General features: G+C 50.7%; 1 protein-coding gene across 1 annotated transcript in view; it reads left to right on the forward strand.

Annotated features, from left to right (window-relative positions):
- The first annotated feature begins 1,191 nt into the window (after positions 1-1,191).
- Zer1 (zyg-11 related cell cycle regulator) overlaps positions 1,192-20,205 on the forward strand; it is a 28,075-nt gene continuing 9,061 nt past the window's right edge. Inside the window, exons 1-8 of the mRNA XM_032890616.1 lie at positions 1,192-1,675; positions 12,991-13,226; positions 15,146-15,296; positions 15,379-15,815; positions 16,124-16,300; positions 17,681-17,795; positions 17,902-18,048; positions 18,330-18,503. Of these exons, the coding sequence (XP_032746507.1) occupies positions 13,069-13,226; positions 15,146-15,296; positions 15,379-15,815; positions 16,124-16,300; positions 17,681-17,795; positions 17,902-18,048; positions 18,330-18,503 (1,359 nt within the window). The 5' untranslated portion in view covers positions 1,192-1,675; positions 12,991-13,068. The remainder of the gene's footprint in view (positions 1,676-12,990; positions 13,227-15,145; positions 15,297-15,378; positions 15,816-16,123; positions 16,301-17,680; positions 17,796-17,901; positions 18,049-18,329; positions 18,504-20,205) is intronic.

Consider the following 20,205-nt stretch of genomic DNA (forward strand, 5'->3'; position numbering starts at 1 on the left):
TTGACTTGCTTACCTTCCTGCTAAAGGCATCTACTTTCTTTTTTTTCCTCCTTTTTTGTTTTTTGTTTTAGAGATGTGTGTAGCCCTGGCTGTCCAGGAACTACCTTTGTAGACCAGGTTTGCCTTAAACTAACAGAAATCTGCCAATCTCTGTCTCCTAAGTGCGAGATTAAGGTGTATGGATCCTTTTCTATATTTTGAAAAGAAAATAGCTCAGTGGTAGAATTCCTGTATGCCACAGGACCTTCCTAACTCCACTCCAGGGAGCTCCTCAAGCAAAAAGTGTTGTTAGTTTACCAGATGTAGATGGCAGTAAGAAAAGTGTTTAAGCTCACCACCTGATTGTTTGAGCCTAGCTAGAAACAGAGATGAAAAGAGCCCAAACTGATTTAAACTGTGGACTGTTTGTACAGGAGACCAGAAGGAAGCAGTTTCCTGAGGGACTGGGTAAGAAGAGAGGGTAGATGAAGAAAGTCTGGATGCCCTGACGAGATTTATGTTTTAGAAAATGCATTCTGGGATTATGGGACTGCAGAAGGAATGAAGGGATTTGTGTTCGGAGGCTACGGTAGAAATCAGGAGAAGAAACAGCGATAGGAGCCAGTGAGGATCGAGTTCGATCCCTGGAACCAACATGGTGGTTGTAGAGAAAACAGCAAACAGTTCTCTGATCTCCTACACATGTACATATGCATGCACACATGTAAATAAATGGAAAAAACATTATCTTAAAATGAAAAGTAAGGAAGTATAGGCTAGAGAGATTGTTCGGTTCCTAGCACCTACTTTGTCGGGCTTACGACTACCTGTAACTCATGGGCTCCGGGGCTTTTGTCCTCAGCAGGCAGCTGTCTTCACGTACATAAACCTCCACTCACACATATACACATAATTAAAAATATTTTTTGAAAGATAAAATGATGGACAGTAGGGCACTATTGGAGGAAGAGAGAAACAACTGTCAAGAGATCCTTGGTGACTGGAAGAAAGTGGAGTGGCTAAGAACAGCTTCAATCTTGCTATCTGACAGCTCCCCGGTGAATGGCCCTTTTCGTGAAGGAAAGGAGGAGGAGCACACTGAGGGGCAATGTGGTGGCTACGTAGAGACCGCCCAAAAGACGTCGGGTTGGGCGCTGGGTGAGTCAGCACTAACTAGGTAAGATGGAGTTAATCCTGTCCTGAACCAGTTCCTGCGAGCTAGCCCCTCGCTAGAAAGAACCCTGAAGGCAAACGTGGGGACTCAGGCAGGCCTCAGCTTGGGCAGGAGCAGCCCAGAAGGCCCGGAACCTTCAGCAGCACCGCCCACGTTCGCGGCGGGACAAGACGGGGGAACCCCTCCTCTGTTGCTAAGGGGCGGCCCGGAAGTGACGCTTTGTTGACAGCACACCCGCAGCCACAGGCTCTCCAAGCCGTCGGAGCAGGATCGGGGGGAGGGGCTGGGCCCGGAGCCAGCAGCCGGCGGCCCTCAGCCCAGCCGGCGGCCCGAGGGCAAGGGAACGGCCTCCGTCCAGGGCTCTAGTCGCAGCTTTCCTGCCCTGCCCCGCCCCGCCGACCCGGACCGAGATCGGATCCGACCTCCTGCGGCGCATTGGCCGCCGATTCCCCCGGGCCGCAGCCTCCGCTTGTAAGCCTGCGAAGCATCCTGTCTCCCCGTTGAGGGCCGCCCCCTCCTAGGGTATGTCCTAAACGCCGAGCCAAGAGACGTACCTGCATCCTTCTCTACCTCCTGCCTCAGGGTCTAAGCATTGTCGCTGCGACTCCTTGCAGAGGTCCACCACAGGCCAGTGGTGGGATGGCGCTCGTCGCCTGCCGCCCAGGTCTGAGGATCTTGCCTTGAAAATTGAGCTCTCTCGTTGAGAACGACGCTCGCCCTTGCAAGATGGGGGCTCAACGTAGGGCTTAGAAGGCCGGCCTTTGCCCCTCCTACCTGTTGGATGAGTTTAGGTCTCCTCCCAACCCCCCAAGCCGTGCTGCTTAAAGCTTAGGGATGGCTTGGCTCCTGGATCAGCTCCCAAAATGGGATGCCAAGGAACAAGATAGTGCAACAGGGTCGGAAAAGAGCAGGTGGGCTTGCAGGCTGAAGACCAATGGCTCCCATAGGTGAGGTGAAACTGAAACTGACCTGCCTGGCTAGCTCTGGGTTGAACTTGATTCAGCTGCGCTTTAACCAGTCAAAGATCTCCCGTGCTTGCTTGTGCCTTGTGTGTGTGACAGGGGCAAGGGTGGGTTGGGGGTGGCGTTGGGGGAGGGGGCGCCTAATGCCTGGGAAAAGCTGGCTCAATGATGTTTCTGACAGAATAGTTCTCTTCGGGCTTCGAGTTAGTTAGAGTGACCATAGCATTGAAGGGGTCACAGGAAGCTATGCTCAGACCAGTTGGTGCTTGTTAGATGTGAATCAGGGTCGCTGTGCTTTGGCTTACTCGACAAATGAACGTACATGTTAGCTAGTAATAGGTGTCACGAAGACACGTAAACAGACAGACACTGGGACCTTTGTATCCAGTGTGGTCAGGGAAGGTCTCAGATAAGGTTGCTGTCTAACCAGAGATAAGTGAGGTAGAAAATCATTACAGCTTTCCGGGGGCGCAGCATTCAGCAGCAGGTGCAAAGGTCCCATGGTGGCAAGAGAACCCACTTGGGTCAGAATGGAGGAGGCAGAGTGGGTGGCAAGGAAATCAGTTGAGAACAAATAACAGCAGGGAACATATTAGGGGCTGGCTTGTGATGCAGGGCTGTGATTTTTGAAATGTTGGAGAAGAATCAAAATTGTCTGAGGTGATAAATGGCCATTGTACTTCAGCTTTGTGTTCTAAGAGCCCTCTTGCTGTCTGTACTGACCATCCATGACAGAAATCTTAAGGAAAAAAAAAATTGCACTGTGGGAAAGTCATGTCACACTGCTGTTTCCTTGTTGTTAGAATGTGAGCTAGTGACCTTCTGCCTCAGTCTTTCCATCTGTAGAGTAGGACTGCTAAGCTACAGAGTGCATGTGTGGCAGCGTGGTATATGACAGTAAGGATCTTCCCATCATACAGCCCTGCAACCCTTGTTTCTAGCTTTGGCTTGTGGCATCACCAGCTCTGTCTGACCCCGCTGGCTCAGGATTTGTAACAGTACTGGAGGAAGCTAGAATTCTGTGACACCTAGCACATGGTCTATTCTTCAGGGTATCTGCAAACTTGGCCTTGACTTTCGTTTTGTTTTGTTTTTTAGATAAGTTTTCATTCTGTAGTGAGACTGACAACTCCCTGTGTAGGCCAGACTGACCTTGAACTCAGCAGTTCTCCTCAGCATCCCAAAGGCTAGGACTTCAAACATGAGCCACCAACTCCAGCTGGTGGCCCGTGTGTGTGTGTGTGCACGTGTGTGTGCGTGTGTGTGTGTGTGTGTGTGTGTATTTTGAGGCGGTCTCATGTAGATAAGGTTGGCTTCAGTCTTACTGTGTAAAACAGTGTGGTCTTGAATTCATAGAGATTGACCTGCCCCTGATATAATTCCAGCAGATTATATGTGTGTACCACCATGCCTGACCCAAAGATGACTTTTTTTAGATTTATTTATTATTATATTTATATGAGTACATTGTAGCTGTCTTCAGACACACCAGAAGAGGGCATCAGATCCCATTACAGATGGTTGTGAGCCACCATGTAGTTGCTGTGATTTGAACTCAGGTCCTCTGGAAGAGCAGTCAGTGCTCTTAACCGCTGAGCCGTCTCTCCAGCCCACCCAAAGAGGACTTTTGAAATCCAAGCCCTGAAAATCCCCATTCTGTAACATAATGTAAGCAAAATGGTGTCTTCCAGACAGATTGGAAAGGACCATTGTTGGGCCTGTCTGTGGCACTGAGTGTGTGGTCAGATTTCAGGTAGAGGCTGTGGGTCCTGAAAATTTGCAGCCTTTGAGAAGACTAACTCCAGATCTTCCTCCTCACCCCTTGAGCCTGTCTGTCATCAGGCCTGCGCTGTCAGCTGAGCAGGGCCAGAGGATTTGAGAATGCAAGGCCTGGGGGCAAAGGATATGGCTGAATAACAGAATGCTTGCCTGGCATGCATCCCATGTACCACAAAAACTAAGTAACATATAAATATGTAAAGTTAGCACTTAGAAGACAGGACCCTCAGGGGTTGGGGATTTAGCTCAGTGGTAGAGCGCTTGCCTAGGCATAAGGCCCTGGGTTGGTCCCCAGCTCCGAAAAAAAAGAAGCAAAAAAAAAAAAAAAAAAAAAAAAAGAAGAAGAAGAAGACAGGACCCTCAACGGCAGAGCAAGCTTCTCTGACCAGAACCCCAAACTAGCCATGTGGTGAACCAGGGCCTCGCACAGTTCTGCTGCCAGCTTACTGTATATATTTGTGTGAATCCGTCCCTCCCTTCGGACCTCGGTTTTCCCTGAGTTACACTGCAAATGGTGTCCTCCTGCCCCCGCTGACTCTGGAGAGAGTGGTGGTCAGAGAAGAGTTTGTCCTTCACTCATGCTTGCCATGGTGAAGAATACTTCTCGTTACAGTTCGTGCCACTAGGTTCATGCAGGAGCAGCAAGGGCCCACCATGCACAGGGCTACTCTTTGCCCCCGGGTGTTTGTTTGCTTTTAACAGTTACTGAGGGGTTGGGGATTTAGCTCAGTGGTAGAGCGCTTGCCTAGGAAGCGCAAGGCCCTGGGTTCGGTCCCCAGCTCGAAAAAAAAAAAAAAAAAAAAAAAAAAAAAGAACCAAACAGTTACTGAGGTACCACAGCACATTCAAGGAGGTCTGAGGACAATTTATGAGAGTGAGTTCTCATTCGACTATGAGGGACCTGGGGCTCAAACTCAGGTTTTCAGTCTTGGCAGGCGGCACCATTAACCACTGAGCATCTTGCAGACCTCTGCCTTTGGTGGATGGGTTTTGTTTAGTCTCAGTGCTTCAGCTCTTGATTCCAGAAATGTTAGCTCGGAGACCCCTGTGGAGTCATCTCTTTGCGGACCAGCATCAAACCTGGTTTATTCCCTGGAGCTGGGTTTCTGGCTTCAGAAGTGGGCAAAGAGCTGGGGATGTGGCTCAGAGAGTAAGCATGCTTGCAAACATGAGGACCTGCATCCAATCCCCAGCACCCATATACAAAAGCCATCTGGTGACCTGCACTTGTAATCCCAGAGATGGAGAGACAGATGGGAGGATCCCAGCTAGCCTGACACTCACTCACTAATATATAATGGAGGTCCTGTGACTCGGGCAGGGTTTCTACTTTTAGGAAGCTTCTAGCCCTGGTCCATGATCCCCATAGAATTATTACCACAAAACCAGGTCATCTGTGGTCACTGCACAAGGATGCTTGGAGTTGTAAGGAGGTAGTGATGGCAGAGAAGAAGAAGTGAGGTTTGCCTAAGTCCCCATAGGTGGCACCACAGGGAACAAACCTGGAAAGCCAGAAACCCCAGGTCTGACCTACTGAGCAGAGAGCATGCATCTACATACAGACTGCAGAGGCTCGGCTTGCAGCCTCAGCACCACACCTGCAGGCTGTAGATAGACCCCTGCCTCCTGGGCAGATGGAGGGAGCTGGTGTATAGCCAGGGTAAGCAGGTGGGCATTAGGAAGTTTGCACAACCAACCTGCCCCAGGTCCATCCTTCCTCAGTGTGTGTTCACTGCTTCTTTATCAGGAGAGATACCAACAGCCTGCTGGGCCTGTGCAGTCCTCCCCCGTTCTGTGTCTTCCCAGCACCGTGACCTGTAGGCATAGCCTCTGTAGACGTCTATCTCTACTCCTCACCTGCACTTCCCTCCCTAATCTCCAGCCCAGGACTCATTCCTTCCTCAAAAGCATTCAGCCTCTATAAAGAGCGTTCCCAGAGCTCATGGGCTAACATTTCACAGGGTAGGCACCGCTCCAAGGTTTGGAGCCTCTGGTTCCCCAGATTCTCTGTCCCTAGGTGTTGAGATGTTGCTATGGCCCCTTGCTTCCTCCTCTGAGCTTTGGTTACTCTCTCTCTCTTTTATTTCTTTACTATTTTATTTTATATTTTTATTTTTATTTTTGAGACAGGGTTTCTTTTGTGTAACAGCCCTGAATGCCCTAGAACTTTCTGTAGACCAGGTTGGCCTCCAACTCAGAGGGACCCCCCTGCCTCTGCCTCCCAAGCACTTGGACTAAAGGTGTGCACCACCATGCCCAACTAACTCTCTCTCTTAGCTGGTTTGCCGGGTAAACGGAACAGTGTGATTGGTGAGCGGTTTAGATTTACAGTGTTGCTACCCCAGGCTCCTCTGTGATAGTCGTGGTTCTGGTGTCTTCTTCAGCAAATGACAAGTGGTCTCTACCTCAGAGTGCCATCGTGAGGTAATACTGGCAACAGCAAACCTTTGTTCCGCTTAAATGCCAGGCACTAGTAGGCACTGAGGATGTGGGTGTGGGTGTAAGCCGCCAGTCGGTCCTCTGGAGCTGGCAGCTGGGGGGAGGGTCACAGACAAATTGTTATGCAAATGAATAGGTCTCTATTGGTACAGAATACTGGGCTGCGACGTCCGGCTGGTTAAATAAGAAACTGTAGGAAGTAAATTCTGGAAGGGGCTGGGCATGTATCTGTCTGGAAGCACAGAGGATGGAGGTGGTACCGCGGGGGTGGCTGCCTGGGCTGCTGTTGTTTTTCTCAATCTTTTCTCCCCCTCCCCTTCCCCCAGCATGTCTTAAAGAGCCTGTGAGAAGAAAAGAGACATGGGGTTCTCCTCCTCTGGTAGTCTATCAATATCAGAGTCCAAACTGTCCCCAGTTGCCAGAATTCCAGATGGCTGGAACCTGCCTTGAGAGTGAAAATCCTTAAAGGCTCCGAGGGGTGGAGTGGTAGGGTGTTGTGAGCCTCTAGACTCTGGTCCCAGATGAGGGCAGCTCCCCTTCCTCCCCAGCTCACCCAGGTCACCCTACACCCACACCTTCAAGCTACAGGGTTGGCTCCTGGAGGAGATGAACACGGGTGACCACTCACCAGTCTGTTTTCTAGAGGCCTTCTGGGAAGCTGATGTGGTGTCCCTTCCGTGGGCACAGCCCAGCTAGAGCAGGGTAGCTCCCTAGGGCCAGGGCTCAGCCCTGCAGAAAAGGTGGTTCTTTCCCAGCCATTCACAAGGTTCTGCTGTGGCCCGCAGGAATTCAGTGTTCTGGGGGCAGTGAACTGTCACTCAGTGAACTCTCAGCCTCACGAGACTCACATCCTGCAAGTCCCCGTGGCTCCAGCCATGGCCTTTGTTATTGAAACGTCCCTCGCCCCAAGTCCCACGCTTAGTACTTAGTACCACCTGTGTTCATTTCCCAGGAGCCAGGGCCTGGCTCTTGGTGTCACTATCCTCTGTACCTCAGCTCTCAGCCATTGCACTTGGGTTCCTACCTTGAACCTTCAGAGGTTAGCTAGGGCTCATCTCTGCCATCTTAACTAAAAGTCAAACCTTCCCTGACGATCCAGCTCAGAGTGACACCGGCCCTTCCCCTGTCCTTCAGAACTGTTCCTGAGATGTGACTGTATCTGTGTTCTTTTTGGGTAGCGGATTGTCTCCTTCTGGTGCCAGAATGTTTCATAAAGGCAGGACTTTGTCTGGTTTGCTCAGTATAGGACCTGTGTCTTCAGTAGCTCATGGTGAGGTCCATGATTACTGCAGGAGCAGTCAGCCTGCAGGGCTAGCCTGGTCTACAGATCTAGTTCCAAGACAACCAGAGCTACACAGAGAAACTCTGTCTTAAAAAAACAAAAGCAAAAGAAAAGAAAGAAAAGAAGCCAGCAGCATGGCATCTGTCCTGGGTTTATCAAGGAAACCAGAAATAAACTGGCACCTGGATTGGGCCCATGGAAGCAGCAAGAGCCTCCTAACAGGGCAGGGGTACCTCCCAGGACATCAGAGTGGTAGAATGGGCTCTGTAAGGGGACTCAGACAGTGCTGTAGAGCAGGACACTCACTGGTTGAAGTTGTACAGTCCTAGCAGATGGAGGAGGTAAGAGTGTGGGGCTGCAGGTGACCAGGCCTGGGGCTCTTGCCATCCTGTGGAGGAAGCAGGCTAGAGATAGTCAAGGAACTAAGGAAGCCAGAAAGCTGTCCCCAGCAGGGCTGGCCTCAATATACTGCTTCCTCTGGTACTAGCAGGCCGAAGGGCCTGCAAGTGAGGAAGGTCGTAGGGACGTTCAGGCAGCACGTTCTGTGCCATGCCCAGAGAGTGTTCTACTGGGCCAGCTGAAGCATGGGGCTTCTGGGAGGCATGTGTCAGGGAGGACAGACCCTACTTGACAGCAGTGAGGGCAGCCTGGCTGAAGGTGGCTATGACAATCCTAATAGCTGCTTTTAAAGGAAAAAGTCAAAATTACAGTGCATGGCGCTGCAGGTAAGAGTGTGTGCTCTTCCGGGGCCGAGAGATGGCGCTGCAGGTAAGAGCACTTGTTTGAGGCCCAGCGCCACACAGTGGCTCACGAATGTCCATAGCTGAGCTCATTTCCCAGCACCTGCATCAGGCAGCTGGCAGTGACCTAAAACCCCAGCTCTTGGGGTTTGTCATTCTCTCTGACCTCCATGTATTTGTGAGCATATCCCCCCACCCCCTGCCACCCGTTCCCCATGAAACAGAAGCTAATTGTAGGGCATAATGGCACATGCCTTTAATTCTAACAGCTCTGTGAGCTCAAGGCCATCTGGTTTATCTAGAGAATTCCATGCCATCAACTTTTCATAGTGAGATCTTGTTTATAAAATAAATGAAATAAATCCTAAAACAAAACAACAGGAAAAGAATAGCTGATGCTTTCTTTTTAAAGATTAGTTTATTTATGTATGTGAGTACACTGTCACTGTCTTCAGACACACCGGAAGAGGGCATCGGATCCCATTACAGATGGTTGTGAGCCACCGTGTGGGTGCTGGGAATTGAACTCAGGACCTCTGGAAGAGCAGTCTGTGCTCTTAACTGCTGAGCCACCTCTCCAACCCAAATAGCTGATTCTTAGTTTTTCCCACCAAATATGGAACCCAGTGCCTTATACATTCTAGGCAAGTGCTCTACCACTAAGATACCCCACCTTTTTTTAAATAATTAATTTCATTTTATATATATTCATATGAAGATGTCTGATCACTGGGAACTGGAGTTACAGACTATTGTGAGCTGCTGTGTAGATGCTAGGAATTGAACCCAAGGCCTCTGGAAGAACAGCCAGTGCTCTTAACCACTGAGCTGCCTCTCCAGCCCCCATTTTTATTTTACTAATACGGGGCTTTGCTAGTTGTTCAGGTTGGTCCTGAACTAGTGATCCTCCTATCCCAGCCTCCCTGGTGCACAGGCAGTGTTGTCTCTTGCCTCATGTCCTGAGTAGCTTAAACAGCTCAGGGGTGGATATGGTACCCAAAAGCCAAGCCCATACCCCTTTGGAACTAAGATAATAGTAGTTCTTGACCTTCTTAATGCTGTGACCCTCAAATATAATTCCTCATGTTGTGGTAACCCCCAATCTTAAAATTCTTTTCATTGCAACTTTACTTCTTATGACTCACAATGTAAATATCTGTGCTTTCCAATGGTCCTAGATGACCCTGGGAAAGGATCATTCCACCCTCCCAGAGGGGTCGAGATACCCAGGTTGAGAACTCTAAGGAATGATTCTCTGGAACCATAGAGACCAGCTTGTACAGAGTAGCCTTGAGTCTCTGAGCTTGCACGTCCTATCTGTCAAACATGACCAGACCTCACTGACTGCGCCGTGGGAAGCATTTTCCCAGCACTGTCCCCCAGCTCCTCCAGCCCTGGTAGAAGAATTATCATCTTCATTTCTTCCAGATGAGGACACTATGCTCTGGAGAAGTAACACTGTTTATGAGTAAATGACAGAATGGAGTCAGGAGAGAGATCTGTCTGTCTGACCATAGAGCCTGTACTTTTGGGGGCATGTTGGGAATTAATCCCAAAATCTCCCATGTGGTAAGTATGGGCTGTACCAATGTACTACATCTCCATAACACTAAAACTTGTCTGAAGTTCAGCATCCACAAGGGATTGAATTCAAGACTGGATTGGGTACCAAAATCCACAGATGTTCAAGGAGTTTATATATAGTAGAGTACTCAGGCATACCCAAGCTTCGCTTCTGTGCAAGAGCAGTACACACTCTGAACTACTGTACCATCTCTCCGGCCTCTGGGAATTGTTTGTTGCTCACTTGAATGTAATATGCAGGTTCAGTTTGCAGTGTGTGCAGTCGTGTTGTACTGTACTAACCGACTTACCACTGGAATGCATCCAGATCTCTTTCATGTGTGGGGCCCTTTGGTTGGTGCCAATGTTTTGGTTTGTTGTTTGAGACAGGTTCTCTCTGTGTAATCCTGGCTGGCCTGGAGCTTTTTGTATAGACCAAGCTGGCCTTGAACTCATAGTTAACCACCTGCCTCTGCCTCCCAAGTTCTAGGAGTAAAGGAATGCACCACCATGCCTGGCTGGTGTCAACCATTTTTAATCTCTTTATAGAACTCTAGTATGCTTGTGAGTGTTCACAGTGGAGACACCTGTGAGTCCACTGAGAGGAAAGACCCGGAGCCCTTCTGCACCCAGAAACTTCCTTCAAGTGCGCACGCGCGCACACACACACACACACACATACACACACACATCCTTGCCAGAGAGGCAGGCCCATCCTAACACAGAGCTCCTACGTATTAGCAGAAGGGAATGCACCCGGAGCAAACGCAGTGTCCTCTTGCTTCTGATTCCTTCCTGTCACACTGTGAGGTCATCCAAGTGGCTGGCTGTGTTCTCAGTGCTCTGTGGCAGTCAATGTACTGTAATCGTCCCCTGCAATGTCAGTGGACGTCCAAGGGTCTCTTCTGGGGGCCATCACATAGTATACTGCTTAGAACAGTCAGTGCATGGGCTGGAGAGATGGCCCAGCGGTTAAGAGCACTGACTGCTCTTCCAGAGGTCCTGAGTTCAAATCCCAGCAACCACATGGTGGCTCACGACCATCTGTAATGAGATCCAATGCCCTCTTCTGGTGTGTCTGAAGACAGCTACAGTGTAACTCATACATAGAATAAAATAAATTTAAAAAAATCTATAAAAAAGAAAAAGAACAGTTAGTACATTTTTAAATTTTATTACTAGGTATGCGTGAGAATGTATGTACCTGCCGTGGTCCCCACGTGAGGATCGGAAGGCAGCTTCTGGGTGTTTGTCTTCCACGGTGTGTTCTGGGGCTTGGACTTAGGCTTACAGGGCAGGTACCGTTACCCACATGAAAGCACATTCCCGCCCAGCATCAGTCAGTATTGTTGAGCCATCTCCAGTTACTGCCCGCTTTACACTGTTCGACCGTCCATCAGCATCCGTACCTTCATCAGGGCTTGGTGTCTGCAGGAGAGCTGGCTGGCTGTGGGGAACGGCATCTCATTGTGGGTTGGTGCATTCTGCTGATGCCGACGGAACAAGATGAGTGTCCTTGAGGAGGCCGTCATCCACCACCACGTCTGGCTGGTGCCAGGCATTTTAAAATCTCACTGTGAATGTTCACAGTGAAGACCATGGGCACACTCAAAGGAAGGCCCAGATATGCATTTGTAGTCTATGGCTCTCTTCCCTTCCTCCTCCTTTCTCCCCTCCTTCCTCCTCCTCCTCCTCCCCATCCCACCCCGAATCCCCATTATGCTGCCTTAGGCTTGAATTGATCCTCTGTCTTAAGGTAGGGTGGAGAGCCCCTCAAAGGCTGGGCTTGCAGGCACATTGCCAAGCTTAGGCCATCGGTATCTCTCTGTGAAATCACTGCCTACTCTTATATCATAATGCACCTTTACTTTAGGCCTGTAGCATATTTGGAATTAACTTTTGTGTATGTATGAACATAAATTTCTTCACGCCAGTGTATACCAATTTAACCTTTTCTCCCATGTGATTGGCTCTTTTGAGGTCTGTTAAGAAATCTTAGGGGATGGAGTTGGGGATTTAGCTCAGTGGTAGAGCGCTTGCCTAGCAAGCGCAAGCAAGGCCCTGGGTTCGGTCCCCAGCTCCGAAAAAAAGGAAAAAAAAAAAAAAAAGAAATCTTAGGGGAGTTTCTAGGGACTGGCTCAGTTATTAACGCACTTGCTCTTGCAGAGGACCTGGGTTTGGTTCTCAGCACCCACATGGTGGCTTACAACCCAGTTCTAGGAGATCTGATTTCTTTCCTGAGCTGTGTGGGCACTGCATGCCCCTAGAATTGGAATTCTAGTACCATGTAGGTTCCGGGATTTGAACCCAGGATCTATGCAAGAGCAGTAGATGATACTCTTAACCACCAAGCTCCCCGTCCAGCCAGGAAGACTTGACATTATAAAGTAACAATTTGAGTGTAATTCTCAGGTGGCACATTCCAGCCATTTAAAGGATCCAGTTCCGGGGGCTGGAGAGATGGCTCAGCGGTTAAGAGCACTGACTGTTCTTCCAGAGGTCCTGAGTTCAATTCCCAGCAACCACATGGTGGCTCACAACCATCTGTAATGGGATCTGATGCCCTCTTCTTTCTGGTGTGTTTGATGACAGTCTACTCATATATATAAAGTAAATAAATAAAATTTTTTTAAAAAAGTATCCAATTCCTTGGTTTTCAGTGGATACGGTATATCAACACTCCCAAAGGAAAGCCCATCCCAGGAGTGGCCACTCCCATTTCCCCCAAGGCTGGTCTTCCTTCATCTGTAGATTTGTTCTTTGTGGCTGCAGTCCAAGGACCATGTTGCAACCTTCAGAATTGGTTTCTTCAGTTAGCATGACCCAGTGTTCCATGAGAACTTTTTGTGACTGGAGGATGCTCAGCTTTCTGTTTAGTCAGGGACTCACTGTATAGCCCAGGCTGGTCTGGAACTCCTGGTCATCTTGCCTCTGCTCCCAGGTGCTGGGCTTACAGGTTTGCACAGCCTGTGCTGGGTTGAATGTGATGGATGGACGGGGCTTCCTTTTCCCCAGTCAGGAAGTGGACACCGGCTCTTACCTGCCTCTCACAGGCTGCTTTCTCCTTCCCAGGCTGCGGCTCTGCCAATGATCTTGTGACTATTGGTAGTCCATAGTTGCCCTTGTGGGCCCTTGCTGCCTTCTCCCGGCATGGCGTCTGACACACCCGAGTCCCTCATGGCCCTCTGTACTGACTTCTGTCTCCGGAATCTCGATGGCACCCTGGGCTACCTGCTGGACAAGGAGACCCTGCGGCTGCATCCAGACATCTTCTTGCCTAGTGAAATCTGTGACCAGCTGGTCAATGAGTGAGCAAGGGTCTCCCCCGGACTGGGGCAGGGTTGGAGCCCAATGTGAGGGGTGAAGTGTGAGCTGGAGATCAAGACTGTGTGTTCAGACCAGGGCAAGGGGGAAGTGGCTGTGATGGTGAGGGATAACAATGGTGTGTATGCATTAGCAGGGATATGGTTACATATGCATTGGTGTGTGTACACAGGCGGCACACGTGAAGGAATGGGTATACGTGTAGGATTATGCAGCACAGAACATGTATGTGAAGCAGCATGTGCGTGTTTAAGGATAAGTTAGTATAAAATCCTGCATGTAAATTAGGGCATTAAGTGCTCACAGCTGTTCCTGCACCTCTGAACATAAGCATGTGTGTCAAGGTTGGAACAGTAGCCCTGCGATCAGAGACTGAATCACACATATGAACTTTTATCCAACCTCCTGGTGGATCCCCCTGCTCTGGGAGCCCACAGCACAGTGTGCCTATCCTTCCTGAATGCTTAATTTTATACCAGTTACCCCAATGGGAAACCATACGATCGAAGAGTTTCACAGCCAAATGGGAGCCAAGGACTGAACTCATGATGTGTTCTCAGCACTGTGTGTGCCAGGCATGAGGGCGAGCCTTTTCCTAGCCTAGCACCGGAGGCAAGCGCATCTCGCAGGTGGACAGTGCAGGGAGGTTCAGTCAGGTACGAAAGGTTCCCAGGTGGAAGCAGCCTGGCGTCTGACATGCTGTGACTTCCACAGTGCCAAGAGCTTCCAGGGCCTTCTTTTTCCTCCTTCCTCCTTTTCTGGGTTGTATTTTTGTTTCTGTTTTTTTTTTTTTTTTTTTAAACAAAGGTTGCACTGTTCCTAAATGGCCTGAAACTTACTATATAGACCAATCTAACCTCAAACTCAGTGACCCACTTAGCTGTGCTACCCAAATGCTACAGTTAAACGTGTACAATACCACACCTGCCTCGTATTGTTTTTGTTTTTTGAGACAGGGTTTCTCTGTGTAGCCCTAGCTGACCTGAAAGTCACTCTGTAGACCAGGCTGGCCTCCAACCCAGAGTTCCACCTGCCTCTGCCTCCTGAGAGCTGGGATTAAAGGTGTGCGCAACCCTCCTCCCTCTCCCACCCATTGAGATGACTGATTGATTGATTGATTGATTGATTTAATGTCATGAATACACTGTCTTCAGACAGACTAGAAGAGGGCATTGGATCCCATTACAGATGGTTGTGAGCCACCATGTGGGTGTTGGGAATTGAAATCTTGACCTCTGGAAGGCCAGCCAGTGCTCTTAACCAATGAGCCATCTCTCCAGCCCTCTTTTCTTTTTTAAAAGAGCCACTATGTGTAGGTGCTAGGAACTAAACACTAGTACTCTGCAAGAACAAGTATCTTAACAGCTGGACCAGCTCTCTAAGCTCCTAACCTGGGATTCATGCACAAACGAGCATCTTGGCTAGATAGGTTCCACCGACAGCTCAAACTCTGCCCAGCAGGCAGCTGTAAGCTCAAACCAATTCCCCTTATGTGCCTGCCCTGGAAGGGGATGATGATGAGGCACCAGAAGGCTGGTAAGGAAAGATGACTCTAGACCGTGGTGTGGCTGAGGTCAGTGCACACCTGGGGTGATGGCGTGGGCCCGGGAGAGGGGCACATGCTGAGGGTGACAGGCATGTGTTTAGGCAGACTGCTAGAAGGGAGTGCTTGGGCTTTGCTGTTGGTGAGAGGCCCTTGCGTCCCTGTATCACTGGTGCTCACCCTGAAGACCATCTTCAGATTCCTAGACCCTGGGGTATAGGGATAGTCAGAAGCTAAGCAGATGTGTGGAGAGAGGTGGCTGTTGCCTGGGTGATGTCATAAGCCCTCAGTCCTGATGTGGGTTCCAAAGGCAGCCCAGGCCCCTAGGTACCTCCTGAGCTAGGCTCGCTTCTCTTGCAGGTATGTGGAGCTGGTCAGTGCGGCCTGCACCTTCGAACCACATGAGACCTTCTTCAGCCTCTTCTCAGACCCCCGCAGCACGCGGCTCACTCGCATCCACCTCCGTGAGGACCTGGTGCAAGACCAGGACCTGGAAGCCATTCGCAAGCAGGTGAGACCCCACCCACCCCCAGAAGCCAGGCCTGGGGTGGCTCAGGGTGGGCAGAGGAGCTGAGGCTGCTATGCTACTCCAGGACCTGGTGGAGCTGTACCTGACCAACTGCGAAAAGCTGTCCGCCAAGAGCCTGCAGACGCTGCGGAGCTTCAGCCACAGTCTGGTGTCCTTGAGCCTCTTTGGATGTGCCAACATCTTCTACGAGGAGGACAACCCGGGCGGCTGTGAGGATGAGTGCCTGGTCAACCCCACCTGCCAGGTGCTGGTCAAGGACTTCACCTTTGAGGGCTTCAGCCGCCTGCGCTTCCTCAACCTGGGCCGCATGATCGACGGCATCCCCGTGGAGTCACTGCTTCGGCCACTCAACTCCCTGGCTGCCTTGGACCTCTCAGGCATCCAGACAAGCGATGCCACTTTCCTAACACAGTGGAAGGACAGTCTGATGTCCCTTGTGCTCTACAACATGGACCTTTCAGACGACCACATCCGTGTCATTGTCCAGCTGCACAAGCTGCGGTGAGCTGCCCACTTAGCAGCCAGGGCAGGAGTTGGGGCGGGAGTTGGGGAGTGAAGCAGAGGATAGAAGAGAGGAAGGTGTCAGTCCTGGGTCCATCAACCACAGTAGGGGAACCCTTGCATGGAACAGGGAGAGAGCCCACTCCTTAGACCACACACTGTAGCTAGTTGAGGGCAATTTAGGGTACCCAAGTCCCAGCAGGCTGTCTCTCCAGAGCTCCCTAGAGAAGCTGTGGCAGGCATGGGCCCTTCCCTGCTGTGGCCTAAAGGACTAAGATCCTGACCTGTGGCCACCACCTGACCTCCAGCCACCTGGACATCTCCCGAGACCGCCTCTCCAGCTACTACAAGTTCAAGCTGACTCGGAAGGTCCTCAGCCTCCTGGTGCAAAAGCTGGGGAATCTGATGTCACTGGACATCTCTGGTCACATGATCCTGGAGAACTGCAGCATCTCCAAGACAGATGAGGAGGCAGGGCAGACCAGGTGAGTACCTAGCTCTGCCACTGGGACGATGCCACTCACCAAGCTCTGACCAAGTGCCCTCATGCCAAACTGTGCAAGCCAGTGAGGCTGGCGTGGTAAGCACACTTTAATCACAGTACACCAGAGACAGGGATGCTCATCTCTGTGGTTTGAAGCCAGCCAGGGCTGCATAGCCTCCAAGGGGGGTTGGGGGAATGGGGGGAGTGGCTAGATAGAAGGCTCAGCAGTTTAGGACTCCTGTTGTTCTATAGGGCCTGGGTGCCCTATAGAGGCTCACAACCTGTCTGTAAGTCTTGTTCTGAGAGACCTGACATCCTTTTTGGGCCTCTGCAGGCACCAGGCACACACAGGGAATACAACATATATCCAGGCCAAGCACACAAACCCCACAGAGGTCAATAATTATTTTTTTAAAAAAAGTCAAGGGCCAGTGAGATGCCTCAGCATGTTAAGGTGCTTGTCACCAAATCTGACAACTTGCCTTCTGTCCCTGGAACCCACTCCACAAACCATTTGCTGGTTTCCTCATGAGTGTGAGCACTCAAGCGTGCACAAGCACGTAATACACACACATTCAGTAAATTAACAGGAGGGAAGGAAGGAAGGAAGGAAGGAAGGAAGGAAGGAAGGAAGGAAGGAAGGAAGGGGAAAACAGAGAAGCCAAACAGAACCTGTGTTAGCTGTTGGGGAAAGGACAGACATTCTGGACACTGGGGGGGAAGTGCACACTCAGGGCTGCCTGAAGCCTTCCGAGTTTGTTGAAGAGATCACATTGCAGCATGGGACCAATCTGGATCAATCTGCACTGAGGCCTAAGAAACAAACAGCATCAGGCATGATGGAATGGTGGGGACAGCAGGCAGGGGTACTGTTGTCCTTTTGGTAATACTGTAGCTGACCCGTGCCTCTGAACCGGTGCTGAGCTCTCACTCCAGCCCAGTCACTGTCACTGCCTCCAGCCTGCCCTCAGCCATCCTTTGTTCTGTACGGCAGAGGGGCTTTTCCTTGTTTGTTGGTGAAATGTGTCCCTGTGAGAATGGCAGGTGACACCTTTCACAGCTGCCGATCCGTGTTCACACTCTGCCCTCCCACCCTTCTATCAAGAGGTGGGAGCTGGGGATGTGGCTCAGGTGGTGCAGAGCTCTGACTTTATCCCAACACAGCCTTAAGCAGGCTTGGAAGCGTGCGCCTGCATCACAGCACTTGAGAGGTTGGGTGGGAGGACCAGGGGTTGAAGGCCAGGCCTAGCTGCACAGTGGGTTGGGCAGGGACACGATGGGATTAGAGGCCCTTGTTTCTCCATGGGTGGAGTACCCAGTCCATGGGGGAGCCCAGGCTAGGTCTGATCAAATTGTCAGCTCTGGTATGCTCTTTCCCCAGCACCGAGCCATCCAAGAGCAGCATCATGCCTTTCCGGGCCCTGAAGAGGCCACTGCAGTTCCTTGGGCTCTTTGAGACCTCCTTGTGCCGTCTCACACACATTCCAGCCTACAAAGTAAGAGGCGGAGTGGGGAGGAGGACGTGGCCAAGTACTGCACAACACAGTCTGGGGTCCCATTACCTGGCCTCTCCTGGGTTGTCCTGACATGTTCCATCACTAGGTAAGTGGTGACAAAAATGAAGAGCAGGTGCTGAACGCCATCGAGGCCTACACAGAGCACCGGCCTGAGATCACTTCCAGGGCCATCAACCTGCTGTTTGACATTGCACGCATTGAACGCTGCAACCAGCTTCTGCGCGCCCTGAAGGTCAGCTCAGAACCCCAGGCCCTCAGGCTCCCAGATATTGCTGCCCTCCTTCTCTGTCCTTCTGCACCCAGCCCTTATCCCAGGGGAACAGGCAGCCTTGCCTTGCAAACCTGCCAGCTCGTTCAGGCCCTGCCCTAGTTCCTACCCTGCTCACATCTCCCCAGGACAGCAGGTCTAAGGTCAGCCTTTCCCCAGAGAAGCCACAGTGACTCATAGAGCCCAAGCTGTCCTTGCCTGCCTCTGGCAGCCCCGGCCCCACCCCATACCCTGTGTTCACACAGCTGGTCATCACAGCCCTCAAGTGTCACAAGTATGACAAGAACATTCAAGTGACTGGCAGTGCTGCTCTCTTCTACCTGACCAACTCTGAGTACCGCTCAGAGCAGAGCGTCAAGCTGCGCCGGCAGGTCATCCAGGTGGTGCTGAATGGCATGGAGTCCTACCAGGAGGTGACGGTGAGCCCCTGCCTACTGCGGCCTGCATGCTTTGGCCCAGTACCCCTTCCCGCTTCCCAGGGCCCAGACACACAGGTCCCCCAGGCTTAGGTGACCTTTGCCAGTTCTCCTTGTATAGCTATTGTCCCAGAAACCTGCCCCTGGCACACAGTGACCCCAGAAGCTGGCTTCAACTATGGGCCCTGCCCATGGCCACCCACCTCTGCCCTCTGTGCTCCGTCTTTTCTGCCTCCCTCCCTACCACTGTCGGGGGGCTGGATTCTAGTACCTGTCCTTGTGCTCGCTTCAGCAGCACATATACTAGTACCTGTTCTTAATTATAAAATTATAAAAGAACATTTGCCATAGAACAGTTACAAAGACATGAAAACCACTAAAAGTCCACCACACGCATAGCCTCCCACTGACATCCCTTGCTCTGAAATGTCGTGTGTGCATGGAATGTAGTAAACGGGTCGTTTGCACTGCTCTGCATGTTGCTTGTGTAGTGTGGATGCTGTTGTTTTCTCCTTTGAGACAGTCTCGCTCTGTAGCCCTCTCCTGGAAGTCCTTACATGAACCAGGCTGGCCTCGAACTCACCGAGCTCTGCCTGCCTCTGCCCCCAGAACTGATTAACGTGTGCACCACATCTTTTCTCCCAACACTCGCCAGTGCTGGGACTAAGGCGTGGTGCCCATCAGTGTGTCTGAGCTCTGCTCTCAAGAGAAAAGAGTCGGGATCGGGCTGGCTCTTGCCAGCAGCCCCGGCCTCAGGACACTGAGGTGGGATTGAGGCCTGGGCTTCAGAGTCAAACCCTGTCTCAAGAAGAAAATCAAGAAAATGGGGCAAGGAGAGAGGGTTCAGCAGTTAAGAGCACTGGCTACTGTTGCAGAGGACCCAGGTTCAAATCCCAACCATCTGTAACTCCAGTTACATGTGGTACACAGACATTTTCTAGCAAAGCACCAACATACATCAAATAAAAATCAAGAAAGCAAAGGAGATGCTGGGTGGTGGGGTGCACGCCTTTAGTCTCAGCCCTCAGGAGGCAGAGGCTGGTGGATCCTTGGAGTTCCAGGTTAGCCTGGTCTACACAGTGAGTTCCAGGCTACACAGAGGAACCTCTCAAAAAAAAAAAAAAAAAAGTTGGGGGGGTGGCGGAGGAGATGGCTCAGTGGTTAGAGCACTGACTGCTCTTCCAGAGGTCCTGAGTTCAAATCCCAGCAACCACATGGTGACTCACGACCATCTGTAATGGGATGTGATGCCCTCTTCTGGTGTGTCTGAAGACAGCGACAGTATACTTACACATAAAATAAATAAATCTTTAAACAACAACAACAAAGGAGCTAGGGCAGTAGTTTTCTGCAGAAATGGTAGCATATAAACACTATAAAGGATTACCTTTAAACTTTAAGGCCAAGGCAATGCAGAAGGCAGAAGGACTCCCTGAGTTTGAGGCCAGTTTCATCTACAGAGGAAGATTAAAACTGTTCCAAGACAGCCAGGCCTACACAGAGAAACCCTGTTTCAAACAAGAAAAAATTAGAATAGGCTTTCTCAGACTGCAGTATTGGGATCGGGGATAGCTCAGTGACGGAGCAGTGGATAAAGCATGTGGCCCAGGGCTTGGTGCCCAGCATTGTAAAATGTGTGTGCATGCATAGTGTCTGATACCCTAAGGGGCCATACCCTCTAAACATTGTGATTCATAAAGCCTGG

Source organism: Rattus rattus, unplaced genomic scaffold (assembly GCF_011064425.1).
Source record: "Rattus rattus isolate New Zealand unplaced genomic scaffold, Rrattus_CSIRO_v1 PGA_scaffold_81, whole genome shotgun sequence".
Taxonomy (NCBI): domain Eukaryota; kingdom Metazoa; phylum Chordata; class Mammalia; order Rodentia; family Muridae; genus Rattus; species Rattus rattus.